The 14,517-nt window shown below is 36.6% G+C and overlaps 1 protein-coding gene across 1 annotated transcript; it reads left to right on the top strand.

Moving 5' to 3' along the window:
• Nucleotides 1-1,186: 1,186 nt before the first annotated feature.
• Nucleotides 1,187-10,908, top strand: LOC149842961 (subtilisin-like protease SBT4.14). The gene is made up of 8 exons (XM_090000786.1): nt 1,187-1,358; nt 1,455-1,578; nt 8,769-8,866; nt 8,963-9,106; nt 9,312-9,417; nt 9,544-10,078; nt 10,195-10,295; nt 10,683-10,908. The coding sequence occupies exons 1-8, from the start codon at nt 1,187-1,189 to the stop codon at nt 10,906-10,908; spliced, it is 1,506 nt and encodes a 501-aa protein (XP_089856912.1).
• Nucleotides 10,909-14,517: the final 3,609 nt, after the last annotated feature.

Here is a 14,517-nt window from a genome sequence, read left to right as displayed (position 1 = left end):
CTTTGCGTAAATTTGTTTAAGTAATTATTCTAAGTTCTTAATGCACATGGAATCAGGCTTGTGCTATCATTTTGAACTTGAAAAATGTGTATGCTCTTTGGAAATGTTTCAGAAACTTGGATTTTTTCAAGTGATTTTGAAATGTATTTAAAAACATTCTTTTAAGAAGTAAACTTTGAAGTTCAAAAATCAATTTTGAATTGAAAGGTTAAAACTTGAATTGAAAGCATGAAATTGAAGATTTTAAAATTGGATTCAAAGTTGAGAACTTTTAAATCTAAAATTAATTGAAAATCAAATTTGAATTGATTTTGAATAAAGAATCAAACTTAAAAATTGATTTTGAGATTTGAAATCATAATTGAACTTGAACTTAAAATTAGAATTGAAGTTTGGAATTTTGAAAGATTGAGTTTTAAAAAATGAACTTATAAATTGAAATTGAATTTGAAATTAAAAGTTGAAATGAAAACTTGATTTGAGACTTGAATTTGAACTCTTGATTTTGAAAATGAAATTTGAAATTAAAATTTAGAATACAAATTTTGAATTTGAAATTAGAATTGAACTTTGAAACTGAATTTACTCTGAATTTTGAGAATTTCAAAAATTGAAATTGAATTTTTGAAATGAATTTACTTTGAATTTTGAAAGTGGAAAATCAAAATTGAATTTGAGATTCATTTTGAACCTTGAATTTGTTTTAAAATTTAAAGTTGAAACTCAGAATTCCAGTTTAAATTGAATTTGGAATTGGGATTTTGAATGAAAGTTAAAAGTTTGAAATTTGAGAAATGGAATTGAATTTTGAAAAAGAAATTTAACTGAAATCATTTTGGAATTTGAAAATGCAAAATTTGAGAAATGATATGGAGGGCCCGTTGATTTGCTCTCAAAGAGAGATCGAAAGCAATACCCTAGAAAACATGCGGCGAGCTATTCATGAGGAAGAAAGGTGAGAGACAGAGAGAGCACCTGGCTGCCGAAGGTGCGGTGGATGGCTGCAGTCGGAGGTCGACCTAGGGTTGGAGCACGACGAGCGAGCGAGGGTGATGCAACCCCCAAATCTCCAAAGGACCGAGGATCCACAGTCGAAGGCCCTCTTCGACAGACATGAAACCCCCAAAACTCGAAAGAACTTGCTGCCTGAGGGGCGGTGGGGCGTAGCTGCAGAGGAGGTCGAGTGATGGTGGTTCGAGCACAGCGAGAGGCGTCGTGCAGAGGAGGTCGGGCGACGGTGGCTCCTGAGTGTCGAGGGGGGTTGCTCCTTCACCGGTGGCTAGACGCCAAAAACTCCCAATCTCCCACCGTCGTCAATGCTGGAATGGTGGCAGAGGGGGACGAACCACAGGACGAAGGTGAGACTTGAGTCGAGACCGAGAGGGGCAGAGGCTAGGGTTTCAACCAGGGCTCTTCTGCTTTGCAGGGACAGAGAGATTTCCCAATCTTTGCAGGGATAGAGAGATTCTGCGATCAGAAAAGATTAGGGTTTGAAACAGAGATGAAGCAACCGATGAGAGAAATATGCGGTTTTGCCTTTCTGACGGAAATGGCAGAAAATGGGGAGTTGGGTCATGGGTAATTAAGGAAGGGAAGATTTGGTGGATTTCAGAGAGATACATGCAGAGGAGAACCCGATTAGAGAGAGCAGAAGATCACTAGAGGTGGGGTTCATAGATGGAGGAATGGTTGTCATTGCTCACCAGAGGGAGAATGTTTAAAGTGCCAAAAAGAGGCTCATCAAAGGGATGATGGTCGTCACTTTTTAGAGAAAGAGAGAGAAAGAGAGAGAGAGAGAGAGAGAGAGAGAGAGAGAGAGAGAGAGAGAGAGACTAGCCGGTGGTGGGGAGGAAACTGGCCGGTGGTGGGGAGGAAACTGGCCTGGATAGACACTGCGGCAGGTGGAGAGGAGACTGGCCAAGATGAATGTTGTTGGTGGTGGGAAGAAAATCAACTTTAATAGAGGCTGAAGGTGATAGGGAGGAAACTAGTGGACCTTGTTGGGTGACGATGGTCATTAGGGAGAAGGCTAGTGGCATAGTGGTGGAAGTGGTGGGAGAGAAAAGGGGAAGGTAGGGAAGGGGAAAGATAGAAGCTGTTTGATCTGTAAATCGGATGATTGTCGGTTAAAATCAGTTGCTGGAAAACATATTCTAATTTTCATATATATATGTATATACTACTAATGAAAGTAAGGTATATGAGAAACTAATTAGGCTGGTGAACATTGGATTCAAAGTTACATGGAGATTAGTCTTGGGTGTTTATTTCGACAACAACATTATTTGGCATTCCAAGTGGACCCCACAGAAAAAAGGGTGCCAACATTGTAAAAAAAGTACTTTTCTAAAAAAATTGTAGGGTTTTTCTTCATTTGATGTAGTCCATTCAGTTTCTTCCCTATGACCCATCTATCTCTAGCTGAAACCGTTTCACCTCATCCCAGCTTCCCCCTCTCTCTAAAAAATAACAGAAAGAGAGTTCAAAGTTGAAAAGGTTGGTTTATTTTCTTTGTATGTTTTTCTTGTTGAATGCATTTCCCTTTTTGTCTTCCTCTGATGGTCCATTTTTTTCTTGTTGATGTGAGGATCATTGATTTTTTTTTATTTTCTCGAATTTGGGGTTTGTGGGTTTGGCTGGGCTAAAAAAGGTAATTGAGAGAGCATAAGGAAAAAATAAGGTAAGAAACTTATCTTTGTGTTTTTTATTTATTTAACAAATCTCTTATGCTTTCTTTTGAGAGGAGAGGTGGGGACCATTGATTTCTAAGCTGCTTTTACAACTTCCATGCCTACCCACCACATTCTCTCTCTCTCTCTCTCTCTCTCTCTCTCTCTCTCTCTCGTAGTTTGAAGAAACACTTTTTGTAGGCCCACCCTCACAAATTTGTTATTTTTGTTCCTTTCCATCATTTGGGTTTTTGTGATTAATCGTTTCATTTTCTATGTGCCTTAGCTTAATATTAGCCAAATATATTTCAACTAGTTTGGAAGTGGCTGGTCAAACCCCATCTGAAGCTCAAGGTGGGGTTATAATGTGATTAGGAATGACAATAAATCGGGGAAAAATGGGGCCCCACCTTGGACCGGGTATGTAGGACATGAAACGAGGATGGAGGTTAAAACAAAAATGTATGCAGGGGTGGAGGTGGGGTTGGACTTGCGCTTTCTCCTGCCCCGCCTTGCCTCCCCACCCACCCAATCACGGATCCCTATTAGTAAAACTTTCTCTCCTTCTTTAGGAATGGTGGTGGACCAAGGGGAAATGGGGTCCCACCCCACCTCGGCTTGTTTGGACAGGGGATGGAGGTGAGGATAATTGTTAAAATTAAAAGTTGTGCGGGGATGGATGGCAGAATTTTAAGACAAGGCGAGGGTGAAGACCTTGTTTGATCCCTACATGTGATGCATTTTTTTCTAATACTAAGCCAAACCCCCAAACCCCAAAATTAAAGGGATTAAAAAATCAATGATCCTCACATCATCAAGTAAACTGAACCATCAGAGGAGAACAAAAAGGGAAATGCATTCAGTAAGAAAAACACAAACAAAAACCCTGACTTTTTCAACTTTGAACTCTCTTTCTGTTTTTTTTTAGAGAGAGGGGTTGGGTAGGTTGGGAGTTAGAAGACGGGTTTAGTTAGAGAGAGACGAGGGCAGAGGGAAAGAAAAAACTAAATGGGCTGCATCGAATGAAGGAAAACCTTGCAACTTTTTTATAAAAGTATTTTTTTCTTTTTCGTTTCTTAATGTTGGGGGCTTTATCTTTTGTAAAAGTATATATATATATACACAGTCTGGTATAGACTGTGCTCTGCACAGTCTTTCTCTCTAAAGACAGAAGTATATATAAAAATATATAAAAGATAATTTTTTTTTAGTTTTTATAAATTTTTGTCCTAAAGAATGGACAAAAATAGACTCGATCAATGTTGATCGAGTGCAAAACATGGACAAACTCGACCTTGACTCGTTGACCGATTTCGAATTGGCATTGACCGAGTCCGGGCCGTGTCCGAAGCCGCACCTGTGTTGGGGCGTGTCGACTCGGGTGCGGTGCCTCCTTAGCCGAGTCCGTGTGACATAGATATTGGGGTTTTATTTTGTTTTTATTTTGGGAGGATTGACACATTTCTCTCATCCTTTTTTAGCTTCTTCAAAGATTTAGAACGATGTGATTTAGAAAATGAACTTTTATTTTATATAATTCTAATTTCATTTGGCATCAGATAACTTGTTTGATGTTGTTTTGTATAAATTTCACATATAACAGTCAGAGTCGTCTCAATTACATTATTATTCTTTGTTGCATAATCTACATTCTTGCTTGTGTAGCTTTTTTTGCAGCTTTATGGTCTTCATGATGGTGGCAGTTCTTTTAATCCTCACTAGTTCAGCTGATTTAAGCATGTGCTCAACAAGGTTATTGCTGAAAATGGAATTGCTCCTCGTATATATTTAAATTACTAAAAATGAAGGTGCTGATGCAGTTTGTCATAGCTCTGGGATCTTCATTATCGGTTCTCAGCATGCACTAATGCAACTTCTATCTTGCTTTATGATTCATATTATTTTGATCAATCATGTTACTATTGTAGCTTGTTTGTAAGGGAGTTTCTATACAAATTTTCAATCTCTATAGTGATTGGTTTTACTACTCCAAGGTTATACATGCAGTTCGATAAGTTTCATGACAACATTTCATGTTAAAAAGATAGGCTTTTAATGAGTCTTTCAGCCAGCTAGACGTGTGTGAACCTTATTCCCCTTTATGTTTGGTGAGTTTCAAACAAAAAGCAATGAATTGTTACATGGTTGCTGTTAGCTTACATCATATTTACTCAGGACAACTTTTCTATAGGTTGCATTTTAAAGGCCTTGGAAACGGTAGGGCACAACCTCTCTTTCTTATGATGTAATGAAAGAAGTGGAAGATGAAAAGACAAGAGCCACTAAAGGCATACAATAGCAGATTCACTATGTGCTCAACCACGAGTCCTTTAAGGACAATACAAGAAGCCTACAAGGGCTAATACAAGAGAACAAAATATAAAAAATAAAGCTTTTATTGAAGAAATGCTTAGTAAAAGCAATGAGAACAAAAGTGTGCAAACAACTCCTATATATACAAGTGATTGGCTGAGTGGGCTGTAACTGTGTTTTTTCAATCAGCTGGATGATCTGCAGTCAAATGGAAGTTGTATGGACTCATAGTTTGACTCTAGTGTAGTCTAATGTGGTTGCTTATCTATGTTTTCTGCATCTGCTAATGTTTTTTGTAGCAGGTGTATTGGGATCAGTGGACTGTAACTGTGTTTTTTCTATTCTCTATCCTCTGTTGCAGCAAGTGATATCTCATCACCTGCTATAGTACTATTATGCTAAATTCACATGATTCACAAGATAAACAACAATGTCGCTAGCAAAAGTTAATTTGGATAGATAAGCCTATGAGAAGGTCTTAGAAACTATGACAAATCTGTCCGTTAAGTTTTTTCTTAATATTTTTGCCTTTTTGTTGCCTGAAAAATTTAGGTGCCTTGGTTAAACTACTTGTGTAAGTTATCACTTGAAAAAATCATGTGCCATGTAAGTTGTTACCTCAAAAAATTCAATTGTTCGCTATGATTTTGACCAAACAAAAGAGCAAAACTGTCAAGAATAAAGTGAATTAGTCTCGCATCATTCAAATTTTTGGTACATAAACAGGTTTTTTATTAGGGTTTGAAAAATCAATATCCCATAATTATTGTTATCTTTCTAAACCCCAAAAAGCATGTTTTTATCAGAAAGTTAACGGAATTTTGTCAAAAAAGCATAATTCAAATGTAGATTCTTAGCAAATTGACCATATCAAAACACATCTATAGCGCCGGATTGCAGGACACTAGTTACACTGTACAAGTTAACACTCCCAACGCGAAGAATATGTGGATCGAATAATGGAAAGAGAGGTGCACCAAATTAAACACTTATGATGGTCTTTGTTACTGGTTTTTTGTTTTTTAATATTTTTGGCGAAGCCAAATGAACTTGCTCGGTAGGTTGTGAGCCAAGTAGCAGGTCCAGTACATGGCTAGGAATGGAACCATTGACCCACATTTAGGGACAACATTGCAAGGTTCAAAGCAAACGTTTGGCTCCATGGAATCCCTGAATGTCCACAAGAGCATGGAAGAGTGACTACTTTCCAGGCACACAATTTATGGTCCGTCAAGGTCTATGTTTCACTTACACTAACAGAATCATTGACTGGGTTTTACCTTGGGATCAAAACAGGTCCGGATATGGATCCGGTCTTGATTGAATCGACACTGGATCTGATCATTGAAAAGTGGCATAGCGTAGGGGTGAAAAATGGGTCTGAAGCTTCAATCCTATTCCGAAGTAGATCTGACCTATAAAATCTGATATTCAGATAATCCATATCCGAATATGACAGATTTGGAACAAATAATTTGGGGTTGGGGCGGATCATTTTACCCTAAAAATTCATACAATCAGTTCCTTGTTTATTGGAGAATTTTTTGTACAAAGCTGAGGATAAGCATGATCATCTTCACTTGCCATTAGCTTTTTTACGTTTGACACAGTTCAAGGTGGTTCAAGCCAAAAGCTTGGATACCCCTTGAAATTGAACCGAATCATAGGACCCGAAGCTCATGGTCTTCCAACCACTTGATGAGCCTTTTAGTTTTAAGACAACAATTGTAGGCTGTAAATATGTTCAATTTACTAATTGACAGCAAGTCCTTTGAAGATACCCTAATTCCCAATTAATAGGGCAATCAATCGGTTCAAAACGTATAAGATGGGTGGTTCTACATTTAGGGTTTACAAAAAAGAAATGACGAAAATTAGGAATTGAGTCAGATCTGGACCAACCTCACCTATGCCAGAATTGGGCCCTGCTCCATTGTCCAGGGCTTAAGCCTGCCTGTTTTAACAAATGGATCTCCAAGCACGGTTTGTCTAATTGATTAGAAATGGTCATCAATGGGACTGGATCCAGACGGACTTTTGATCCAAACTACAAATTAGACATGCTACCCATACATGAATTTTAAAATAAGATCTACTTATATATTTAGATCGACTTCATATTTATGTTATTTTGGACTCAATCTGAATCTATTTAGATCCATGCATGTGTGGGAATATATACAACAATACAAATCAACCTATTTATGCTTATTTCCATGAAAACTCTCGTTTACAAACACTGTCAGAATCAGTACTACCATATAAAACTTCATATACGAGTTCAACTCTACTGCAATTTCAGTTCGGATCCATATTTGCAGCATTAAATTCAAGTTCGGATCCAGGTTGCTGGGATCCAGCTCATATATTGATTTTCCATTCTTTGTAATGCCAAGGGTATCTTTATGATTGTCTAAATGCAGAAAGTTTTCTAACATCCAGAATTTAAGGGAAAAAGATCTCAACCACAGACTAGCAACTGATCACCTTATTAATACTTACCACGTGAAAACAACTTACCGATCTTCTTCTTGCCCTCCATTGTGTCTAGCAAAAGTGAAGGTTATGCTTGGGAAGTAGAGCGATTCTTGGGAATTAAGGATTCCAAAATGCATTTGTTTTTCCGTTTGGCATGCATGTAAAAGGCAGTCAAAGAAAAAGAATCCAAATTCCTTTCAAATAAATTCCCTTATTTTTCCTACCAAATCCATTTTACCAATTTCTTCCAAGTATCTTTTGCCAAACAGATAAAGAAAAAGGGGTACTTCAAAAATGTCCTTCATAATTTGCTTCCTATTACTCACGGTGGTCCATTGCAGTAGCACCACGGAAAGGAAGGTAAGTAATTGATGAGACTAGCTCAAATTTATTTCTCACAAGTAGGTAGCTAGTGAGTCAATTGGATATCATTTTGCCTATTTGATTATTTGGAAGTCATAAATCTCAAGCAATTATTGGTGGTTCACATAACTTAAGATTTTCTGTTGATACTTGACATAGATTAATCATTTCATATATTAAACTGTCTAACATTGGCAGTCATACATCGTGTACATGGGAGACGTGCCATCCAATTTTCTCTCAGACACGCACCATCACATGCTTGCATCTGTAACCGGCAGGTCGCTCTCTCTCTCTCTCTCTCTTTTGTTTCTCTCCCATCCAATATTCTGTTGGATGTATTTTGGTAATGTTGAATGGTGAATGTTCTCCTTTCTCTCTCTCCCTCTCTAAATCCATCGACAGTTGCAGTCTATCATGATATATATTTGGAGTCTTGAAGATTTATGATTTTTGGCCATCAATTTTTCAAACATTATAAGAACCAACCATGTCTTGAAACCAAACACTACATGCCTTGATCCGTATAATACCAGGCACACAGATCTCATCTGTATGATCAAACTTTTAAAATAAAACAAAAAAAATTCATACAACCCATATAACATGCTTCATTTAGCACTCTCTCTCTCTCTCTCTCTCTCTCTCTCTCTCTCTATATATATATATATATATATATATATATAAACCTAGCTTTCCCAAACAATCATGGCTGGTGCCACATGATGTTTTCCAACCAATCCTACATCAAAATGGTAGCAGTAGTATCTCAAATGAATGAGTTTTCCTATCAAACTTAAGTTTCGAAAATTTATTTGTTATTGATACTAAATCATAAATGTGTATACTATCCAAAAAGTTTCCACTCGTTCACAATTAATTATTGGCATTCCTTGAGCATGTGATGAGCAATTTGCTTTAATTTCATGAAATTCATTTTGGCAGCCATGACATTGCAAGAGAGACAATGGTCTACAGTTACAAGCGAAGTTTCAATGCATTCGCTGCAAAACTCTCACCGGAGGAAGCAAAAAGTTTAGCTGGTTAGTATGAAACACAAGTACATTGACTATTGTATACACAATCAATTTTTCTAATAGTTTAGCTTGTTTAATATACTATTACTTAATAATGTGCAGAAACTGAAGGCGTGACATCAGTATTTCCTAATTCCTATCACAAGCTTCACACCACAAGATCGTGGGATTTCGTCGGCTTCCCTTTGAATGTAAAAAGGCAGCTCAAGTTTGAAAGTGATGTCATCATTGGAGTTTTGGACACAGGTAAGCATTAAAGGGTATTATGAATGTAAGCAATGGTTTGAGTAGATATGAATAAGTTGTTCCTTGGTTTTCTAGCCAACTTGACCCAGTCACATTTGTTGCTCTTTTTATTTTATTTTATTTTGAAGGAGCTCTTCTTCTTCTTTTTTTCATAAAATTGATTCTTTTCAAGAAAATGATGCCATCTTTCCTCATATAAACATAGGTATCAGCCCCCATTCACAGAGCTTTGACGACAAGGATCTTGGACCTCCTCCTGCTAAATGGAAGGGCACATGTGAAAGATCTGAGCATTTTAGTGGGTGTAACAAGTATGCTCTCTCTCTCTCTCTCTCTCTCTCTCTCTCTCTCTCTCTCTCTCTCTCTCTCTCTCTCTCTCTCTCTCTGATTCATTCTAAGATTTACACTCCCAACCTTCAATAATTAAATTGACACAGCAAACTCATCGGAGCCAACTATTATAGAATAGACGGACCCTTCACGCAACTTCAACACTCTGATATACTATCTACAGTTGACACTAAGGGTCATGGCACCCACACAGCATCAACTGCAGCTGGTGTCCAAGTTCCAAACGCAAGCATGTATGGGCTTGCTAATGGCACTGCGCAGGGTGCAGTCCCTGCAGCTCGCCTTGCTGCATACAAGGTATGCTGGGAAGACACTGGCTGCTCCGACATCGACATTCTTGCTGCCTTCGACGATGCCATCGCCGATGCCATCGCCGATGGTGTTGATGTGATCCCAATCTCCATAGGTGGCATGAACAATGGATACCTCAAGGATGCAATATCGATCGGGTCGTTTCATGCCATGAGTAAGGGAATTATCACGGTGGCGTCGGCCGGGAACGATGGCCCTGACCCTGGCATGGTGGAGAATGTGTCACCATGGATCCTTACGGTGGCGGCGAGTTCCATTGATCGGCAGTTCAGAACCAAACTTGCACTGGGCAATGGCATGCAGATTACAGTATACCTTTGGCTCTTCACTAAAAATTTTCTCCACAATCTTTTTTTCTAGCTAGGTCGCTTGTTTTAGCTTATATATTAAGTTTGTTAATTTGGTTCTTCTTTTTAAAATGACAGGGCATATCATTAAATACTTATTCCCCGAATAAGAAATATTACCCACTCATCACTGGGGCCCAGGCAGGAAGCAGTTCAGGTGGCTACGGGCCATATCCAACGTAAGAACAACTGCATACTTGTATAGTCTTTGCGTTCCTCAGGAAAGTTCAAGATAATTTTTAGAAATTCTTGGGGTTCGTTTGCGCGTGTAGTGTATATATATATATAAATATATATATATATATATATATATATATATATATATATATATATATATATATATATATATATATATGTATATATATATATATATAAAATCTCACGTACTTCTTAAAAGAATTTGCTACAAGAGGCAATCCTTAGGTTTTTGACCATAGAGATCCGATCCGTACGGTTATATTTGTCAAAAAATATTTTTCAAAAGTGGGTTGAAGATTCACACCCTATAAAATGTCTGCAATAGGATTATAGCTTGTACTCATGATTGCTTAACAATTTGTTTGCAGTTTTTGTGATCAGACTCTAGATCCCAACAAGGTGAAAGGGAAGATTGTTCTTTGTGATTTGGTAAAAGGAGACCTTGACTCCAGTGTTAGGGACATTGGAGGGACTGGAATCATCTTTCAGAGTTACAAAAGCCAAGACGTAGCATTCCCTTTTGCTCTACCAGCAGTTTTAGTGGATACCAACAAATCAATGACAATAAATGATTACATCAATTCCACTAGGTAAGTAAATTGAAACTCGATCTCCTCACTTAAATTCCTGACATAGGTAACGGTTACAATGAAACCTTGAAGTGAGAGGCTTCCATGCATTGACCACCACTATACAATCATCTTCACTCCCTTTTTGTGCAATTGCGTTGTTGTTGTTGTTGTTGTTGTTGTTGTTGCGCGGTGGCGTGTATCGTAGGTGACGATCCTTCTCTGTCAGCCTACAGCTCCTTCCTTCTCGGTTGGGCCCCTAACCTTTCCTTTCCTTTTGTGATTAATCCACCAACTCCAAATAATCTGCCTCTTATTTCCTTTTGGCGCTAAATTTAAGTCGATATGAGATCTCTAATTGAGTACATAGAGCTTCAAATTATACTAAAAACCCCACCATGGCAATCCAAATATTTTTTGAAACCAAGGACGGGATAAGAAAATATGTGGTGCATCATCTTATAATTCTAAGATTTTAATCATAACGCATACATGACAAGGTCAATATCGGATAAAAGCTTGTAGTTTTAAAGGTACTACAATGGCCTTTCTCACTCTCTGAAATTAAACAAGTGGTCTGGCACTTAGCCCAATTGAAAGCCCTAGGGGTCGATGGCTTTCCCATCGGCTTTTTTAAAATATTTATGGGATTCCATAGGGTTATCTTGATCCTTAGTTTTGGAAAGATTTTGAAAATGAGTTTTAAATAAATATCTAAAAATATAGATTTGGGATTAGATTCTTGAAAGTTATGGGTTTCGTTCTACAAGAATTCAAGCGTTTCTTCCTTCTGTGAGCAAGGATCAGATGAATCAACGATGCAACTTTTCATCTTTTGATTCCTCTGTCATACGATCCAACATACCTCGATTTGCTTTTCTAAAAATAAAAATGTGGTTCATGGTATATGTCAACACCAACACTTGAAAATATAGAAAACAAACAAAAATATAGAAATTAGAGATTAAACACACCCCAATAAATAAAATAAAAATAAATAAAAGTAAACTTACTATGGACTTTGGTAGCCCTCCTAATGACTTTGATGAGCACAAGAAATCTGTCAGAGTTGTCACAAGATTAAGTCTCTATTCAGGTCCGATATAGTGAACCCAATGGAGCAATTGTAACGCACCAAAATTTTAACCAAAAAATTTTTGTGATTTTTTTTCTTTTAAAACTAGTGAAAACAACCTTTTTCTTTTGGTTAAATATTCTGGGTGGGCTACAGTAGGAACAATCATCACAACTGAACTAAAATATGAATAACATTCACTATTAAAATTTAATTCAGTCTCAATAATTAAAAAATCATATTAGAGTATTTTCAATCTAAAATAACAATAAAAATTTTTTCAAAACTATCATAAAAAAAGAAAAAGATTGGCTCTCAACAACGTTGGAGCATTCCATATTCGCTCTGCAGCTATACATCATACCTCACATGAAAATCCATAAAATGGGTCAGACTCGTGAAAGCCTGATTGGAAATAACGACACAGGTAAACCAAAACTAGTATACATTATCATATTTCAACAAACTCACATAATGATGCAGTCAATTATTCATTCAAATATACATATCATCACAATGCATCACAATAATATCATTTATAAATAGTTATAATCTTATGCATGATTAGATAAACGTAAATGCACTGACCATTCAAGGACATAAGATCCTTCATGCATAAGTGACCTTTTTGCGCAATTTAGGTTATTGTTTTACGTGATGCATGCCATGCTTAACTAAATGCACAAACAATTAAGGTGATCATTTCTTAACCCTGTGGGTATTACACAAACAGTACCTAGATTAAGATCATGACCATGACTTAGGAGGTACATTCAAACAATTTATGGTTATGGTCTAGACGAACACCTTTCACTTGTCCTGGGTGAGAGCTACCAACACCTCTTTCCCGATGCATCAAACTTATACTCATGTGTTTCGCGACCTACCACCCCACGACTAATGTGGAGGCATTTTCCTATTTTCGTGGCTGAGAAGGAGCAACCTTCCATGCTCAAAACAAGTTCCATGAAGTCGAAAGTACTACTTACCCTCTCATTATAAGCTCAATAGAATCAATGTTTACATGATTAAGTCTATTATTTATCCATGCATATACAGAATGAATATAATTTTAGACCTTTAATTTGGGTTCAAGAATGCAAAATTCAATGCCAAAGATACTATCATGCAACACATGCAATTATAACATATCAAACTCATTTATGCATTCACTTATAGGCATTGATCATGATTAACTATATGTATTCTTACACAATCATATAAACACGTAATGCATAATACATGCACTTCAATAGCAGTGTGCATTCAATCATGCACATGCAAAAGTTTATCTTTTCATGTCATGTTCCTTTAGGCACTTAGTACCTGCATAAACACAACATTATAGGTTGCATCTGCATGCTTATTTATCATTTAAAAACATAGGCTCAAATCATACATTCACTGCATGTATTGCTTATCCGATTCATACCTGGTTCGAGATCCGCTTAGGCCCATATCTGCTATGTTGTTTTGACTGTGACAGCTCTATTCATAGTCTAAGAACAAAGTTTAAATTTTTACAAAATGTAAGAAATTTTACCAGCTTTCCAATACCGCAAACCGTTAATAAAAACAACTTTGGATTAAGGAGATATGATCGATTTAGGCTCATGTATACTTGATTGTTCTAATTGTCACTGTTCTGTGCATATTTCAAGAACAAAGTTTAATTGTTTTTTAAAATATATGAAATTTCCTCAGCTTTCCAACAAAATAAACCGTTCATAAAATCTCCTTTGAATGAGGTAGATTTGATCTATTTACCCAACATATGTCATATCTTTCACACAGTCGAGAATAGACATTCGAGTGAAATGACTAACACATGTTCCATATTTTCTTTTCACTGATTCATGAAAGCAATTTTTTTATTTTCTTTTCTTTTTATGGGTTCAGTTTAAACCAAACCCCAATTTTGATTTATTCAAGGTCACCGTTGGTTTTGAAACAAAAATCATATTTATGTTCTTTTGAAAACCGGTTTGCCTAGTAAAAACAAACATAAGTGTTCTTTCTCATATATATTTTTTTATTAGCCATGACAAACTGAATGTATACTTACTTATAAGCATGTTAGTTCCACCACTTAAATATGTACAACAAGGATAAAGTTTTGCAAAATACTTACATGATTTCAAAAACATTTGTTCAAATAAACTATTTTTAAAACTCTTTCGATTGTGTGGCTGCAACTCCTTGATCAACCTAACTTCAACGGAGGTTCAGACCTCCTACACTTAATAATGGAAGGATAGAAGCAATAAAGAAAGATAAAAAAGAGAGAAAATAAGAAAGAAAAGAGAAGAGTAGAGAGAGAAAGCTAAAAATTCTAAACATACCAATAACGAGGGGGGGCGTGAGCCCTTCTTGGCTCTTTATATAGTTTTTTTCTGCTTTACAAAACTTTCTAATTCCTAAATTTTCAACCCAAACTTTCTAAATTTCAAAACAACTTAGCCTAACACACATCACTTATTTGTTAAGTTTTAACTTACATATATATTTTTCTCTCTTTGTTTGTTTTATTTTTAGAAAACTTTTGAAATATCAATTTTC

Source organism: Nuphar pumila, chromosome 3 (genome assembly GCF_984573655.1).
Source record: "Nuphar pumila chromosome 3, dmNupPumi1.hap1.1, whole genome shotgun sequence".
In the NCBI taxonomy this organism is placed as follows: Eukaryota; Viridiplantae; Streptophyta; class Magnoliopsida; order Nymphaeales; family Nymphaeaceae; genus Nuphar; species Nuphar pumila.
Note: the sequence above shows the minus strand (reverse complement) of the source record. Positions and strands in the feature narration are given on the sequence as shown.

Bases quoted from the DNA above. Each gene is read 5' to 3' on its own strand.
- LOC149842961 (XM_090000786.1), top strand. From the start codon at position 1,187: ATGGTGGTTCGAGCACAGCGAGAGGCGTCGTGCAGAGGAGGTCGGGCG. The intron at 1,359-1,454 runs GTGAGACTTGAG...CAATCTTTGCAG, and splicing joins GGACGAACCACAGGACGAAG to GGATAGAGAGATTCTGCGAT. The intron at 10,079-10,194 runs GTATACCTTTGG...TTAAAATGACAG, and splicing joins GCAATGGCATGCAGATTACA to GGCATATCATTAAATACTTA.